At 40.2% G+C, this 17,531-nt stretch overlaps 1 protein-coding gene across 2 annotated transcripts in view; it reads left to right on the forward strand.

Annotated features, from left to right (window-relative positions):
- Positions 1–17,531, forward strand: part of zmiz2 (zinc finger, MIZ-type containing 2) — a 58,581-nt gene that overhangs the window by 19,946 nt on the left and 21,104 nt on the right. For both annotated transcript variants that reach the window (XM_079805000.1, XM_079805001.1), the window contains exon 2: positions 14,578–14,683. In XM_079805000.1, coding sequence (XP_079661126.1) covers positions 14,634–14,683 — 50 coding nt within the window. In that variant the 5' untranslated portion in view covers positions 14,578–14,633. The remainder of the gene's footprint in view (positions 1–14,577; positions 14,684–17,531) is intronic.

Here is a 17,531-nt window from a genome sequence, read left to right on the forward strand (position 1 = left end):
TTATTTATTATTTATAAATAATTTTTTAATTTTCACTTTCTTGTCAAATAAATGTAAACATTTAATCGCCATTTAAAACTTGGTGTGAACCTAAAAAACAATAATTAATTGTTCATTGTCTGAGGTTTAGCATCATTTTGTGCACAAGTTGTAATATTACATTTATGCTCTGTATATATCTGATTTATCTCATATTTATAGGATGCATTTCTTTAACATAGAGCAAAGGGCTTCAGTTCACCTGTATTAATTCAGCTTTCTTTGCTGATTATGGTAGGATTATTTTGAAACAATCATATTCTTTCCAGATTTTTCCTCTAAAAATTTTTTTAGTGCAGTTAATATCTTTGCAGTGTTATTTTTCTTCTCATCATCTTTGTTTGATGGTTACTTTATTTTCCCACTTCACATCTAAACATATCAAACCAGTTTGTGAAGGCTTAAAGTGAGCAGTTACATCACTTTGGATGTTAAGTTTTCAAAACTAGGAGACTCTAGAGACTCAAGCGCTCTAAAGTTCAGACACCAGCCGCGGTTTCATTACCCTTCAAATTGTGCAAATTGAAAATACGCCCAATGGAAACACGTCAGTTTTTAACGCTCTCATGAGGTGTTTTTTTAGCCAATTTGAAAAAGGAATATTTCGCAAAACTGCAATGGAAATTTGCATTTACAGGTCACCTGACGTACGTAAAAGTCACATGATCATTCTTTAAAGATGACGCGGTATGTTTGGACAGAAGATGAGACCGACTTCTTTATTAAAAGACAAAAGATTTTACGGGAAAACTGGATGCTAAACAAAGAAATGCCACAATTTATCAAGACCTTGAAGCAAATAGGAGGGAGAAACACCCAGAAACACCTCATACGTGGCCGCTCCCTTCGATTAAAAATAATGGCTAGTGCGGTGGCTGGGATAAATGTAAACCTACCAGCATCTGTTGCCATGATATTTTAAATGCCTTATCACAAGAGGAAGAAACTCTGTTAGTCGCATAACATCGGTTAATGGAAACGGTGTCATTTGTCAATCGTTTTTTATCGACATTTAGAAAGTACTGCAAAAGTTTTGCCCAAATCTGTAATGGAAACGCGGCTATTGATACCTCAAAATCATGCGGTGCCTGTTTAGCTATAGGAAAAGAGGTTTTCAGTGCCTGAGCTTTTGAGCTGATGGGGGAATAGGGATGGTAACATGCCTATCACTCAGTTGATCTGGGATATGTTAGTTTGTATCTGTTGCCCCTGACAGCTTTACCCACACAGGTGCTCTCAGCGTCTGCTCTGTGTCTGTGTGAGTGATGGAGAAGCAGTATTCCTGGCTTTCCTCCACCTCAGATCTCTTATTTAGACAGCTTCCACACTCGTCTTGCATGCACACCGAGTAGATCTTTTAAGAGAGAGGCCACAGTGTGTGTGTGCCTGGTTAAGGGGGTGTGTGTGTGTTTGTCAGACTGAAACGGTGAGTCAGGGCAGGGGTGGGACACACTGACACTGTGTAAAGCCCCAGCAGAATTGCAACTGACCTGTTCCTCTGACGTCGTTTAACCACGTACACAAACCGGCTGCTCTCGCAGGCCCTTAAAGTCTTGACCACAATACACCCACAACCTGAGAAAACAGAGGTGTAGTGCTGTTTCGTCAAACGGTCCCCTCTGACTAACGTTTTGTCACATGTTTGTGTTGGTTCATGCTAGGCTACTTGGATGCTCATGCGCTGTAGCTTCCTGTAACAGCAGCAGAAAGTTCTTCCTGCCTTCTGAGCAGCGATTTCCTTTAGCTGATTAGTGGGTCGGAGTAATGACTGTGCACAGGGTTCATACACCTGCCACTGCAAAAGACCATCAGTCCTTGCCAAATACTGCCTGATCAACTGATGGGCTGTATGCTTGCAAGTGTTTGTGTTTGGAAAGCCAGTGTTACTTGCCATAGAATCATTGTGTGGTGGAAGATGAAGTGCTGGGCCTACATGCATTTATATATATATATATATATATATATATAAGTATTTGAACACCCTGCTATTTTGCAAGTTCTCCCACCTAGAAATCATGGAGGGGTCTGAAATTGTCATCGTAGGTGCATGTCCACTGTGAGAGACATAATCTAAAAAAAATCCAGAAATCACAATGTATGATTTTTTAACTATTTATTTGTATGATACAGCTGCAAATAAGTATTTGAACACCTGAGAAAATCAATGTTAATATTTGGTACAGTAGCCTTTGTTTGCAATTACAGAGGTCAAACGTTTCCTGTAGTTTTTCACCAGGTTTGCACACACTGCAGGAGGGATTTTGGCCCACTCCTCCACACAGATCTTCTCTAGATCAGTCAGGTTTCTGGCCTGTCGCTGAGAAACACGGAGTTTGAGCTCCCTCCAAAGATTCTCTATTGGGTTTAGGTCTGGAGACTGGCTAGGCCACGCCAGAACCTTGATATGCTTCTTACAGAGACACTCCTTGGTTATCCTGGCTGTGTGCTTCGGGTCATTGTCATGTTGGAAGACCCAGCCTCGACCCAGCTTCAATGCTCTAACTGAGGGAAGGAGGTTGTTCCCCAAAATCTCGCAATACATGGCCCCGGTCATCCTCTCCTTAATACAGTGCAGTCGCCCTGTCCCATGTGCAGAAAAACACCCCCAAAGCATGATGCTTCCACCCCCATGCTTCACAGTAGGGATGGTGTTCTTGGGATGGTACTCATCATTCTTCTTCCTCCAAACACGTTTAGTGGAATTATGACCAAAAAGTTCTATTTTGGTCTCATCTGACCACATGACTTTCTCCCATGACTCCTCTGGATCATCCAAATGGTCATTGGCAAACTTAAGACGGGCCTGGACATGTGCTGGTTTAAGCAGGGGAACCTTCCGTGCCATGCATGATTTCAAACCATGACGTCTTAGTGTATTACCAACAGTAACCTTGGAAACGGTGGTCCCAGCTCTTTTCAGGTCATTGACCAGCTCCTCCCGTGTAGTTCTGGGCTGATTTCTCACCTTTCTTAGGATCATTGAGACCCCACGAGGTGAGATCTTGCATGGAGCCCCAGTCTGAGGGATATTGACAGTCATGTTTAACTTCTTCCATTTTCTAATCATTGCTCCAACAGTGGACCTTTTTTCACCAAGCTGCTTGGCAATTTCCCCGTAGCCCTTTCCAGCTTTGTGGAGGTGTACAATTTTGTCTCTAGTGTCTTTGGACAGCTCTTTGGTCTTGGCCATGTTAGTAGTTGGATTCTTACTGATTGTATGGGGTGGACAGGTGTCTTTATGCAGCTAACGACCTCAAACAGGTGCATCTAATTTAGGATAATAAATGGAGTGGAGGTGGACATTTTAAAAGCAGACTAACAGGTCTTTGAGGGTCAGAATTCTAGCTGATAGACAGGTGTTCAAATACTTTTTTGCAGCTGTATCATACAAATAAATAGTTAAAAAATCATACATTGTGATTTCTGGATTTTTTTTTAGACTATGTCTCTCACAGTGGACATGCACCTACGATGACAATTTCAGAACGCTCCATGATTTCTAAGTGGGAGAACTTGCAAAATAGCAGGGTGTTCAAATACTTATTTTCCTCACTGTATATATATATATATATATATATATTCAATCGTCTTTCAATCAGCATGTATATCGGTCTTTCGACGCAGGCCACTACAACTTCGCCAGGCTTTTCAGTCCCTGGCCCATCTAGTCTCTGCCAATGTTGTCTGTGCGAGTCCGTCCATCCATCCATCCATCCAGCTTCATATTTTATTTAAAAATGCGCAAACCTCTAACCTTTCATTGAAGTAAAAGAATTGGAAGTGGGGGTCAATCACATTATGAAATAAATGCTTTTCTCCAAAACACGTTGGCCGTAATTATTGGCACCCTTTTATTAAATTCTTTTTGCAACCCCCTTTTAGCCAACACAACAGCTGAGTCTTCTCCTATAATACATAATTATTCATTTAAATATAGAATTAATTCATTCTAATTAATACAGAATTATTGTATTATGCATGTCACATTTCTTAATTTAGTTTCTTTATCTTTTTTGCTTTTTATATATAGTAATACATTTTTTATTAATATATATTAGATAATAGATAAGTAAAATATCTATTAATATATAATAAATATATTTAAAAATAATATAATATACTATACTATATAATAAACATAAATGTCATTTTTCAATTTTAAATATTTAATGATTTGTATATATATATACATACATACATACATACATTTAAAAAATACATTTAAAAAATAAAATAATACCAATAATAATTTGTTTATTGGATATAGGCTAGTTTGATAATGCTTTTAAAATTCAAATCCATTTTGCAAATTCTGTTCCTAGAAAAGTCCCTGGATTTCATGAGGGCTTGGTGGTGTGACCATGAAAGTTTTGGACCGTGGTTTTCTTCAGGCCTTTTGGTCACAGGGCAGGTGTTGTGTTTTTTTTCGCCATTTCAAGCCGCACCTCATCATGAATGGGCAAAATAAATGCGAGAAAAAAGGCAAATTGCTCAATTATTCACAAATGCTTCGGGGTGTGGGCATGCTTTTTCATCAAACTTTTCTTTTTGGAAGCAGGTGTGATGGTGGTTTGTGGTGTTCAGAATCAGCTTGACAATGTCTTTGCGTGTACACTGTGTGAGCTGTCTTTGTGAAGAGCCTCGTCATGATTAGTCCCATGATTGCAGCTAGTCATCAGCAGGGGAGCTTCTTTATGCAAGTGTGTTTGTTGCTTTGCATGAGTAGGGCTCGTCACGTTCCTTAGAATAAGATGCGGATGAACCTTGCTCGCTTTCAAGTCCCTCATTGATTTGAGAGGCCACCCACTCATCTGTAGGAAGTATCGCATTATGTGAGGATGTGAAAGCCTTGGAAACGCAGACAGTCAAAACACTACCATTAGAGTAACAGCTCTGCTGCAATCCCAGCAGAAGCTCTTTTACTGCCCCGCGCGGGGAATCCGCACGGCAAGCGTCGTTCTCTGATAACGGAGCAGAGGGGCCGGCAGAAAGCTGTCTCTATGCAAGTCTCCATCGAGTGGCTCTGTCACCGTTCATCAGCCAAACCATCAGTCAGTCAACCTGTTTTTCCCTCTACACCAGCGAGGGAGAGAAAGACACTGCTGTGTGCAGAGTGAGTCACGTTGCAGCGGAGAACGAGAGAGAGAGAGAGAGAGAGAGAGAGAGAGAGAGACACACACACACGGAGCAGCTGAGCATGGAAGTCAGACAAGTTTATCAAGCGGAGGCCCTTGAACAAACCAGCCAGCTCTGCTTTTGTAAAGGACAGTCAGAGGCGTAACAAAGTCATTAAAGGAGAATCAATACAATGTGATGCAATTTGCATTCGGTGCTGCTCGATTCGAGCAAGCACAAACGGGGGAAATGGGTTTTAGAGCGGCGAGGCTTGGGCTCTTATAGACCGTTCACTGATGCCCGTGAAGAAATCTGATATCGGCCAAATGAATGCGCTCCATTGTGCACTTCCACTCAACCTCTTCTTGTCTCCGAGAATGACTATGCAACTTGATTGCTTTGCTAATAACCTATGAACACCGGTGCATTTCGGCAGCGTTCTTTCGTTACTCACATTTTCTGTCATAAAAATACATCGGCGGTGCACGTAGGACGTTATTAATATGCTCAATTGTCTTTTCCTAGTCGTTTTTTTTCTCTAGGAATGTCTTGTTGGGACGTTGGAGAGCAAGTCTTTCCACCAAGAATATCTTCACAAGAATTGTGATTAGCGCTGGAGAACCCAGGGACGAAGACGAGAAGCAGAAGCGAGTGTGATAGTTTTATGGTGATGAGGTAAGCCTAATGGCGACGGGCATTTCTCCCCCCCAACTTTGGATCCAAAGAGATTTTAAGGGGGATGATAGCTGAGGAACGGTACAGTTCTTGACCTGGAGAGACCCGGACTAAATCTGCCGGGTGAAGATAGTCGCGGGCCTGTTCTGTTCTACCGCTACGTACTTGCTCTAGTCTGGCGCCTTGCCGCTCCTCCAGACACAAACAAACGTACAAACCGCTCACAGATGTGTTATGAAACATGGATGCTCCTTACATTCCATGCTGGTGATGTCATTGTAGTATCGTTTGGAATTTAGTCTCGTGTTTGTTGCATTTAAAAGGAGTTAACTCGCCCTTTACTCAACCTCGTGTCATTCCAGTCCCAAACCTGTATGACTGACTTCCTTCTGTGGAACACAGATATGATATTTTGACCTAATGTCAGTGTTTTGTATATGGGTCCTTGACAAATAAAGCCTCAAAAAAGGCGTTAAAAAATATATATTTTTATGTAATGCATATTTTTGAGTCATGAGCAATGTGTTTAAACAAGTGTCAGTTGTTAAATAACATTTCAAACAGTTTTTCATTTATTTTTTTGACCGTTTTATTGTCAGGCAGTACAACCAAATAGTTGTACACTGCAAAAAATGCTTTTCTTACTTAGCATTTTTTACATTAAGAAGCATTTACTAGACAAGCAAAAGTTTTTGTCTTGTTTTGGGGGAAAATAACTCAAAATTAAGGTAGTTTTTGCTTAAAATATAAGCAAAATAATCTGCCAATGGGGTAAGCAAAATCAATCTTAATTCAAACAGAAAACCAAGATTATTTTGCTTACCCCATTGGCAGATTATTTTGCTTATATTTTAAGCAAAAACTACCTTAATTTTGAGTTATTTTCCCCCAAAACAAGACAAAAACTTTAGCTTGTCTAGTAAATGCTTCTTAATGTAAGATTTTTTAGATATTTTTGCTGAAAACAAGACAAAAATACTAAGTAAGAAAAGCATTTTTTGCAGTGTATGACACCTTGCGATAAAAGGTATCTTTTCCAGGTTAATTCGATTAGAAACGGTTTCTATTTCTGCGACGTCGCGGCTGGAACAACAACACAAAACCGGGCAATGATTATCTCCGTTAATGTTTATGTCCTTTATTTAATGTTAAAAGCGTGTAATGTGACTTTGAATATCATTTAGTGCTGCCAGCTTTGTCGTACTAAAAGTAAAAATGGATAATTCACCTCAGATCTTGAAATTAAACAAATTGAAACAAGAACTTTCAAACTGTGAACAAACAAGTATATTCTATGACAAAGATTGTTTTAGTAACTCGGTAGTATGTATTTTAGTAATGTTTAAATTGTGTAATATTTGTGAATTTGATTATGTAGGCTACTTATCCATGCACTTGCCGTGAGAGCCCGCCCACACGCTGTTCTGATTGGCTGTGGTTTTTGATTGATTTGTTGCGTCTCGCAGTCGCGTCTGGTGTGGACAGACATGTTGCTTGTCGCTGGAATCTTATCGCATCACGTGTAGTTAAGACACGGTGTCAAACCTAAAATGATACCATAGGATTTAGTTTTATTATTTAGACACAATTTTAAAGTTTTCTTAGTCTGTTAATTTGTTCGGACAGTTGCACCACATGACATTTTGGGGGTTTAAGATAACAAAACAAACTATGTATTTTTTCAAATGTGCTAAAAATGAATTCAAACTAAATAGGTTTTATAGATTAAAGTTATGTATATCATGAATGTATCAATTTTAAAGGAAATAATGGACTTGGACACAAAAATATGCACATCATTGACCCGTGTCTGTGTGTGTATTCATATATATGAACGTGTGTGTGTGTGCGCGTGTACATTTATTTCTAAAAAATTGTTCTGTTATATAAAGTGGGTATATACATAGAGAGTTGGTTTCTCTGGGTGAAATATTCCTTTTTAGCTTGTTCTTTGTAGCATTATTGGGCTAAAACTCACCTGTCATCACCTGAGAATCACTTTCAAGCAAACTCTTGAACTTTTAACTGAAACTGACTCAGAATAATTGGATGCTGACATGCTGGTGAGTGTTCAAAAGCCTTTCTGAATCTCTCGCATCTGGCTTTGCTCTCATAGGTGTAAACCAGGATGAGGCCGTGTGCAAAAACCGGTTGTTCTTTACTTTCTGTTTGCAACTAATGAATTTATTCAAAGGGAGGTGGCGGACCGGCTTGTACACACTCTTTAAGTACTGTATGCGTTCAAGAAGAGCACCAAACACGGGCCTGGACACCAAACAAATAAAGCTGACCTACAAGGTGGCATGCGCTACACACACACAAACAGCACGGTTTGCGTTGCCTTGCAGCTATACTAGGCTTCCTGAAAACAACAACTCTATATCCATCTACCAACACTGGGATTCAGGTTACGTTTGCATATTTTTCCATGTCTGAGTCTTTGCTGTGCGCTGAACTTGCGTCACTCAATCTGCACCAAGGCCTAAAGGTGAAGCGAGTTTATTAGGGAATGATGCAGGTATGAGTTTAGCTGGGAACATTCACTTTTTTTTTTGTCTCTCTACAAATAATCAAATTTCCATTTTCATCACTTATGCTCATTTACATTTCAATTTGTGGATCGGTGGTGGATGTTTGCTGTTGACGCATTGAATGCAATGTCAATTTATCTGTACTTAAAACTGACCCAGCACTCTAACTTCAGCTGACAAGCCACAACAATTAACGGCATAAGCAGCGGCATGTTTTTACTCGTTTTTGTTACAGTAATGCAGAAATGTCTCTCTCAAATATGTATGCGTTTTGATGCATTTATTGCGCCAATCATAGGGCAATTTGTTTGTGGTCTTCCTGATCTCTCAGGTAAGAGATATGATCAGTGTTCTTCACAGCTCAGAGTCTGTAGCGTATATCGCAGCGCCCCGTTTTTCCCTTGATTTTCCTTGATGCGTTTCTCTCTCTGTCTTTTTTATATCCACAATGATCTTCATTATACTCTGTTCTTGCTTAAAGTTTCAACCGCATTCTTTGCTGCGGTTCCGTTGCTGGTGTTGAGACACTTTAAGCCAGAGAGCGGCGAGCGTGTGTGTGTTTTGTGTGCACATGTGTGGAGGAATGCCTTATCAGCAGCCCAGCCTTCCTGTGGTTCCTAATCCTCTGTCCCCTTCCCCAGCCCCTCTCTCTCTCTCTCTCTCTCTCTCTCTCTCTCTCTCTCTCTCTCTCTCTCTCTCTCTCTCTCTCTCTCTCTCTCTCTCTCTCTCTCTCTCTCTCTCTCTCTCTCTCATCTCTCTCTCTCTCTCTCTCTCTCTCTCTCTCTCTCTCTCTCTCTCTCTCTCTCTCTCTCCTCTCTCTCTCTCTCTCTCTCTCTCTCTCTGTTTGGCAGCTTCTCCGCTCCGGCTTCAGCTACGTGGGGGAGGGGGAGGCCTAACCATGTGACCCAAGGCGCTCCCCCATTTGGCAGGCAGACGAATTGTGGATTTTTGGACAGGCGGGTCTTTAGCTACCACTGTTCTTACTGATGCTCTGGGATTGTCCTTCATTTTAAGTAGGCCTACTGGCTTTCGGGTTTTGCAGATATGTTAACAAGTGTCATATTAAATAGAAAAAATTTGAAAGAGGGTGTTCTGTTGAAGATGAAGCTGTGTTTTTCAACAATAATTTCTTTTTTATCTTGTGTAGATTTATAGCTCTTAGATGTGTTTGTATACATTTAGCTTTTAGTAAGTTTTAGTATAGTTCACCCCCCCCCTTTTTCCTTAAATTTTTACGTCCAATTTAGTATTTTAGGGCTGCCAATTTGCATTAATGCATGAACAATACTTTTTATTATTTATTTGTTTAAAACAAAAATTTTATGTGTGGCCATTTTTGTTAATTTCATGAATTTTTGTTTTAGTTTTTCCAGTTTTATTTTCATTCCGTTTTTAAGACTAATAACACTATTTTCTAGCAGCACCTAAAAGCATTGTGAAAATAATGCTTCCAAAAACGTTCATGTTTTGGGATAAACAGGTAGTCCGGCTGCAAACTAAAATCACCTTTGAGCCAGAGCTGTTAATTCCATTTGGTGCTGCTAGTGATGCAGAAAATACACATTGTAGCATCAAAAAATCAAGTGAATTCAGGTGTGGTACAATAATACTTTTTATTCCAGTCTTGGTCGTTCCCCGAATACTGTCCTAACCTGTGCGGTTCCAGGTTCTGTCCTCTGAAAGCACAGTCCCTGTAGAGAGCTGAATCTGCACTTCATTTCAAGAGCGCTGACACACAGGCATTTCTCCGGCCTATCAGAAATCAAAGGCCTGCAAGCTTTTGTGTGCTGCTTGGCAAAAAAGCTGAGGCGTTTCATGCCCTTAACGGTCACACCCCTGCGGTGACGTCTCGTCCTACTGTCCCAGACTGAACGGTCCTGTCGGATGGGTACAGGAAGAGACATGGACAGGTCTAAAAGTGTTTGCGGTGCCGCAAGAGAAGTAGGGAAGTAGAGAAAGTTCTAAGCGAGGGAAACGGTACGAGAAGTAAAGGATGGTCCACGTGTTGGAGGAATTGGAGAAAGGGAGGGAAGCCCAGCAGGAACAGGTCACTGCAGGCCAGGGGTGGAACTAGAGGAAAAGAGAGGAGGGGGTTAGATGGAGCCCAGCAGTAAAGAACAGCGTGTTCTGTTCATTCCAGGGCAAGAACTGTTTGTGCTGTTATCCGTCACTCAGTGAAGGGAAAGCAATAAGCAAAGATGCTGAGCCGTGTTATTTCACAGCGCAAAATAAGATTTGGTGCTTCAAAAGAGTATGTGTGTCCTTTGCTGATGGTTTGAACAAACCTTGGCTTGTGGTTGCGCTTGTCACGTGTGCCGTGTTAGGATGTTTACTTTGGTATGTCCTCATGTTTGAAATTGGATTTTTGTGTCCAAAAACACAAGTGTTTCTCTACTAGGAAAAGGAACTAAAATGTCTGATGACTCATCTTGCACTTAGGGTCGTGTGCAATTTTTAGTCCAATCAGATGCTCTCTAGAATGAGAATGTAACATTGTAAAGGCTAGTAGTGAGTTGAACTTGTTGCAGTAGGAAATATGTCAACACAGGAAAGAGAGCCATATCATAGGGTTCTATCATTGGGTCCGTGTGTGTGTGTGTGTGTGTGTGTTCCTCATGCACCGTATCGTGTTTCCAGAGCGGTTGGATTAGGTTGTCCACTGTTTGAATAGATGCGCCTTCATTGAAGGATTGTTCCAATATGAGAGATTAATGATTACAGGGGTGGGCTGAGCAGCACTGGGCTAATTAAGCACATTAATGCTCATCACTCTGCAGTTCATTAATCTGGAGAGCTATAAGGTAACGCTTTTCATAGATACAACCTCCAAAAATCAGAAGTATTAAAAAAAACATTTTGCCTTAATACAGAGAACTAATACTTATTAGTGCTCTTTGCTATCACATCGAGAGACTTGGAGTGGGCTTTTTTTATTTATTCTTGGACCAGTTAGAAAGCAATCCAGAATGACCTAGCAACCACATAGCAACACCCTAGCATTGTGCCATTGAATTTTGCTAGGGCAAACCTCACTAAATATTTCTTATATGTAGGGCTGCACAATTAATCGAATTTCTAATCGCGATTACGATTACGGATGCCACGATTACGTAATCGTTCAAAGCCGCGATTACAAAACAAAAAATTCCACTTACATTATTCTGCTTGCTTAAGAGGTGTGTTTGGAGTATGTTATGTTGTCTGGTCGAATGCACGCGAAACACCAGCACGGTAGCCCCCGCCATTTTTAAAAAGCCACAGCCTATATATTACTCCACCAACTAACTCCCGTCGCATCTTTTGCCTTTGGCTTGCTTAGTTTGGGACAGTAAATATTCAACTATATACTGATCTGTCCGCCTTGACACTATATATGAGAACTGAACTGAGCTATTTTCTCCAGAGCGGCTGTACAGCTGAATCAAATTCTGTTGCATTATTTTTCTGTTTAACACTGTGAAGCGGCTTTGAAACAATCGGCATTGTAAAAAGCGCTATATAAATAACGGTGACTTGACTCTACGAACATGGAAAACAGTGATAGATGGACCTCTCAAACTTTATGCTGAGGAGAAAATCCAACGCAACTTTTAGGGGACCAAGCGAAACATAATTTCTGCTCAGCTAGTCACATCGGACCACATTGGCAAACACCAATACTTTTACATGTGAGTGATGTGTGCTCAGTCTCTGGCGCTCTCAGCGCCGCAAAATAAAGGTCCTTCGCGCCATCAAAATAAAAGTCAAAACAACAAGCGCGGCTTACGTCACTTCAGAGGTACTGGCAGTGCGAAAGCAATCAGGAAAGTGACCCTGGGAGAACGTTTAGTTCTCGAGGAACCACCTTGGAGGTTAGTTACTGTAACTAAGTTCCTAGAAGTATCCGGTGCGAAAGCCCCTTTTTTATTTATTTAAAGAAGAAGCCAAACAAATGTATAGATGTCATGAGGCTTAATGCTATAGAAAACCAATAAAAGTTTTTCAGGAAGAATTTTTTTTATTTTTATTTTTTTATATGAAAATATGGCATGCAGTTGCTTCAAACTATGTTATTAAGCTATTCAACGCATCACTAAATGTAAATTGTGATAATCGTTATTAATAATCGCAATTACAATTTCAAGGGAATAATTGACAATTTTGATTTGTCATAATCGTGCAGCCATACTTATATGCGACAATCGTTATGAGATTGATTTGTTGATTATTTCTTTCATTAATTGGATTTTAAAAAGCCATTTTTTAGCATGGTATTGAGATTAAAATGTAATAATCTAACCCTAATCTGCATGCTAATCTTCATCATTATTTTCTAAATATAAATATTCTAAATAGTTTTTTTTAAATATGTATTTTTATTTATTTTATTTCATTTTTGTATCAATTGTTTATTAATCTAAATGAAAACATTACCTTTTATGTATGTGTATATATAATGTTTATTATAATATAATCATTTATTAAATGTTAAAACATTTATATTATACGTTTATTAATTTTTATATATATATATATATATATATATATATATATATATATATATATATATATATATATATATATATATATATATATATATATATATATATATATATAAAATACATTAAAAAAAATAATTTTCTTACTGTAAAATGAAGAACGGTCTTCATGATTCTCCATTAATCAATAAGGAAATTTGTTTAATGTTTTAAATCAGCCTAATCAAGCCAATAATGACAACCAAAAAAATCTACAGTAGAAATATGCAACCAGATTACATAATATGCTCTGTATATTTTAAGGTGAATTTTGCTTAAAAGGCAAACCCTGCAGTATAACATCGCGAAGAGGCTGAAATCACTCGCAGGTTTAATAAACGGCTCTTTACACGGACGGGGCTGGTGTAATTGCTAATGAAAACGGCCACACGAGCATGTAAATATTGCTAAGCCTGCTTCAGTCAAGTGGTTATCAAAACACGACAATGGAGGATCTCATTTTGTCGCTGCCGCCCGCCTCCCTTTCTCATCCTCTGCTCGATCCTCTCATTATCCCTGTAGGTGAAGCTCTCTCTGATCAACTCTGTCACTCCAGAGTGACTCTTCTTCCAGCCCCCCCTCGACTCAACAGCGCTCATCCACCTTTCTTTTCCAGCTGTGGGGTGTCTGACCTAAATCTGTAAGGAAGGAGAAGGAAATGGAAGCAGAGAGGGATGTTAGAGGTGTGGGGCGTCTGACGGCCACTGATGTTGCTGGCAAATTACTGATTTGAATTATTATTAAAAAAATAATACTCCACTAATAATTAATGATTTTTCTAGTAATGTTGGTGTCTGACCCTAAAGAGGGATGTCGAGGGGAGAGTGTTAGGGGTGTGGGGCGGATGACAGCCATTGATGTTGGTGGAAAATTAGCATGTGTGCTAATCAAGCTTCACTCCCGAGAGCGGAGACAGACGGAGAGGCAGTGGGGTGGGGCGGTGGGGGTCTTGTTGTCATTATTAACGTTGTTCAATCTAAATGGACATGCACAAAGAAGCACCCTCTTTGGTCGGAACAAGCTCCCTGCTCGTTTAAATAATTGAGCGGGGTTGAAGGCGTTATCTTTGCAAAGGGCTCGGATCACAAAGTGACGGCGGCCATGAGAACCTCCGCGCTTCCACATCTTTTCTTTTTTGAAATAAAAGCGCTATAAATAGCCCTCTCCCTCCTTCCCTCCCTCCCCGGCTTCTCCCGTCGACGCAGAGCACGAGGATCCTGCAGTAAGACGTAGCTTTCGGGGTCGTTCACGAACGCACGGGTTATGACCCGTTGCCCTGTTTTAAAGCTCACGCTCTGCACCGGCTTTTGTCTCGGGCGATGCAGTCTCGAGAGTTCTCGCACACTGACTGCGGCGCAGCAGCCCGAGAGATGCCACATGCTGTCAAATCTTGCTCCTTTGTGTGCGGCGCTGGCTGCTTTTTAAACTGTGATTGGTGGAAAGGTTCCAACTCGAGGAAGCGATTGCAAAACCTACCCTATCAAAGCACAGAGAAAGATGTGCTGGCGCAGTCAGTTGTTGATTAACCCCTTGTGCCTCTGGGCAGAACCGCAGCCATCTGAGAGCCTTGAGAAATTGGTTAAAGCCACTACAGCGGCATAAGCGTCTGCCTCAGTGAGTCAAAGCGGAACAGAGCCTTTGTTTTGATTGAGTCCTGTCACTCTAACATGTCTCTCTTTCTTTCTTTCTTTCTTTTGCAGACTGCCTGCTAGGTTGAGGAGATTCGGGGTGCCCCATAGACCCCTAGGTTCCTCCGATGAACCCCATCAACTCCATGAAACCTGCCCTGCCTCCAACGCCACACAGGTCAGTAGCTCCTGCACGTCAACTGCGAGTCAAAGTGTGACTCGCGCCCACTGTTTCCTCTCTAACGACATTGTGAACTCTCAAACTGACACCTGCTTCCCTGAGCGCTGCATCTAACAGTCTCAACCCTACCGCTGATGTTTTGATTGTCGATTTTGCATTTTTTAACTACTATTTGGTAAAAGCTTCAGGGAAGCAATGTGTTTTAATTGTTTTGCAGTCTTATCTGGATGAGATTAGCCTAGGCGTGCAGTTTAATTGTGTTTATTTCCCTTGTTTTTGCACACTTTTAAAACTAAAGGTTCTTTGATGGTTCTCAGGTTCACTCTTCCTATCAACCGTTTGGCTGTTCAAAGGTCCTTAAGTTGCTGTAAGATTATTTGGAGGGTAAAAACAAGTTCTTGATGTAACACTATAGGTTCTTCAAGTTAAGTACAAGTACATGGATGGTTATCTAAAATACCTGAGAATTAAAAGTTCTTGTGTAACTTTTTTGAATCATTATTTTGAAAGGGATATTACACCCAAAATTGACTAATCTGGCATTTACTCACCCTCACGTTGTTTCAAACCTATATGACTTGCTTTCTTCTGTGGAACTCAAAAGGAAGTTAGGCAAAATGTCAAAGATGATGTCATCCATATTTTATGTAAATATACGATTTAATGTTCTTAACATCTATTTCTTGTGTGTGTTCCACTGATGAAAGGAAGTCGTACAGATTTCGAATGACATGGGGGGTGAGTAGATGATGACGGAATTTGCATTTTTGGGTGAACAACCCCTTTCAAGAGTGTTTCATTCTCCAAACCAGCAAAGAGAAATATACAACCCAATTGCTTAATGCGCTCTGGGTATTTGAAAGTAGATTTTTAAGCTTTCATAGTAATTTGGTCCTTTAAATATTTAGTAAATGGTGCACTGCAGGCTCCCGCAGGTAGGTGTGCTTGGCATATTTTCATACGTTTTAGTGATATTTGAGCACATAAATGGAATTATGTTCTTTAGAGGCTGTAATGAAGCGTACAGTCTGAACATGTAGAAAGTCTAAGTTGGCGTTTCGCTCTCACCGCAGCACACTGAAGATAAATTGCTCACAGTGGCACATGCATTGGGCCACAAACTGAATCCGCACGCCCACACCTTCTCCTATTATTTGCTGAGCTCTCAATCAGCTTGAGTGTCGAGTTTTTTTCATTTTGATTGGCTGCTTTGTCTCTCAGCTGCTGGTTGGCTTCTAGAGGGTTTGGCTTTGAAACCACAGTTTCCTGTTTCATAGAGAAGGGGTATCTGGTGGTTTTCCTGCAGAGGAACTTTAAGAGAAACCTCTGCCTCCTATGGAATGCCTCTAAGCCGCTGATACTTTAGTTTGTTTACTTGCCACAGCAGCGCAATGACCAGCCTCCACGAGACGCTCGCTTTGAGCCTTTGTTGGAACCTCAATATCCTTTGGGCCGCAGGCCAGGGGATACTTTGCCGCAGGTCGAAGTGGAAATGTGTCAAGAAGGGAATCTCGTCTTTCTTCGAGGGCTTTAAAGAGAGAAGTCTTTCATGTGGCAGTGGGGTTGAGGTGTCTCGGGTCAGTCCGGGTGAGAAGCTGTTCAGAGCCAGTTATCACTCGATAAACCCTCGCAGGTTTAATTTTATTGATGCTCTTGAGTTGTTGCCGCTTGGATAAGTTTTACCTGGAATGCTCCCTTTTGGTGTCCAAGGTTTTTGCCCGTGAATCGCTGCTGAAATGGACAAAAGCGCAAGAGAGACATTTTAGAGCTTATTTAGTGGACTCCCCTTTTTGATAGACTACAAGAAATGTTATGAATGAAGTATCGGTACTAGAATAAAAATGTGTATTAGAAATGTGTGACTTGTAGCAAAAGCCTAATATTGTCATTGTTCAGTGCATCATGTACGGTGGTTTACATGCAAGGTTTGTCTGTTAGATTTTTGAAAGAAGTCTCTTCTGCTCACCAAGTCTGCATTTATTTGATCAAAAATACAGTACTATTATTTCAACCAACTCTTTCCTATTTTAATATCTGTTCAAATGTAATTTATTCCTGTGATCAAAGCTGAATTTTCAGCATCATTACTCCAGTCTTCAGTCACATGATCCTCCAGAAATCTTACTAATTGGCTGATTTTCAAGAAACATTTATTATTAGTATCTATCAGGGCTGTGCGATTTAATCGAAATCGTTGTGATGTGAGCATGTGCGATTTCTAAACCGCAGAAAGCACGATTTTTCCACCAGCCCCCTAAAGGGCCGCTCACATGTTGCGTCTAAAAACGTGTGGAAAACGCTGGCCGTGCTGCTTCAGAACCAAAAAAGGAGAGATGATGTATCAGAGCAGTAATTTGCGAGACCTGTCAAACTTTCACTGCGTCAAAACAGAACAAAACAAAACGCATTTTTGCGGTTAAAAACACGAGACGCTGGTCTAGAGGTGCTGTTTTTTTTTTATTATTGAACTTCTTTTACTATGAGCACCGTGTAGAATGTTGTATCGTGTGTGAGATGTTGCATGGATTCTTCCAAACCATGTATACAAAAATCGATAATACAGCCATTTGCAAACTGCACAAGATACGAAAAGAGTTCAAAAAGGGCATAAAGAAATAACCCACATCACAATATAATTTAGCTTCCAAAAAAATTATACACACAAGTATGTGTGTAAGGAAATATTGTTTCAAAATCATGATTAATATCAATATTGATCAAAAAATCGTGATAGATTTTTTTTTTTTGGTCCATATCGCACAGCCTTAGTATCAATGTTGAAAACCGTTGTGCTGGGATTCTTTGATTGCATAGATAAATAACTTGTAACATTATAAATATCTTT

Source organism: Gobio gobio (assembly GCF_949357685.1).
Source record: "Gobio gobio genome assembly, chromosome: 22".
Classification (NCBI taxonomy): domain Eukaryota; kingdom Metazoa; phylum Chordata; class Actinopteri; order Cypriniformes; family Gobionidae; genus Gobio; species Gobio gobio.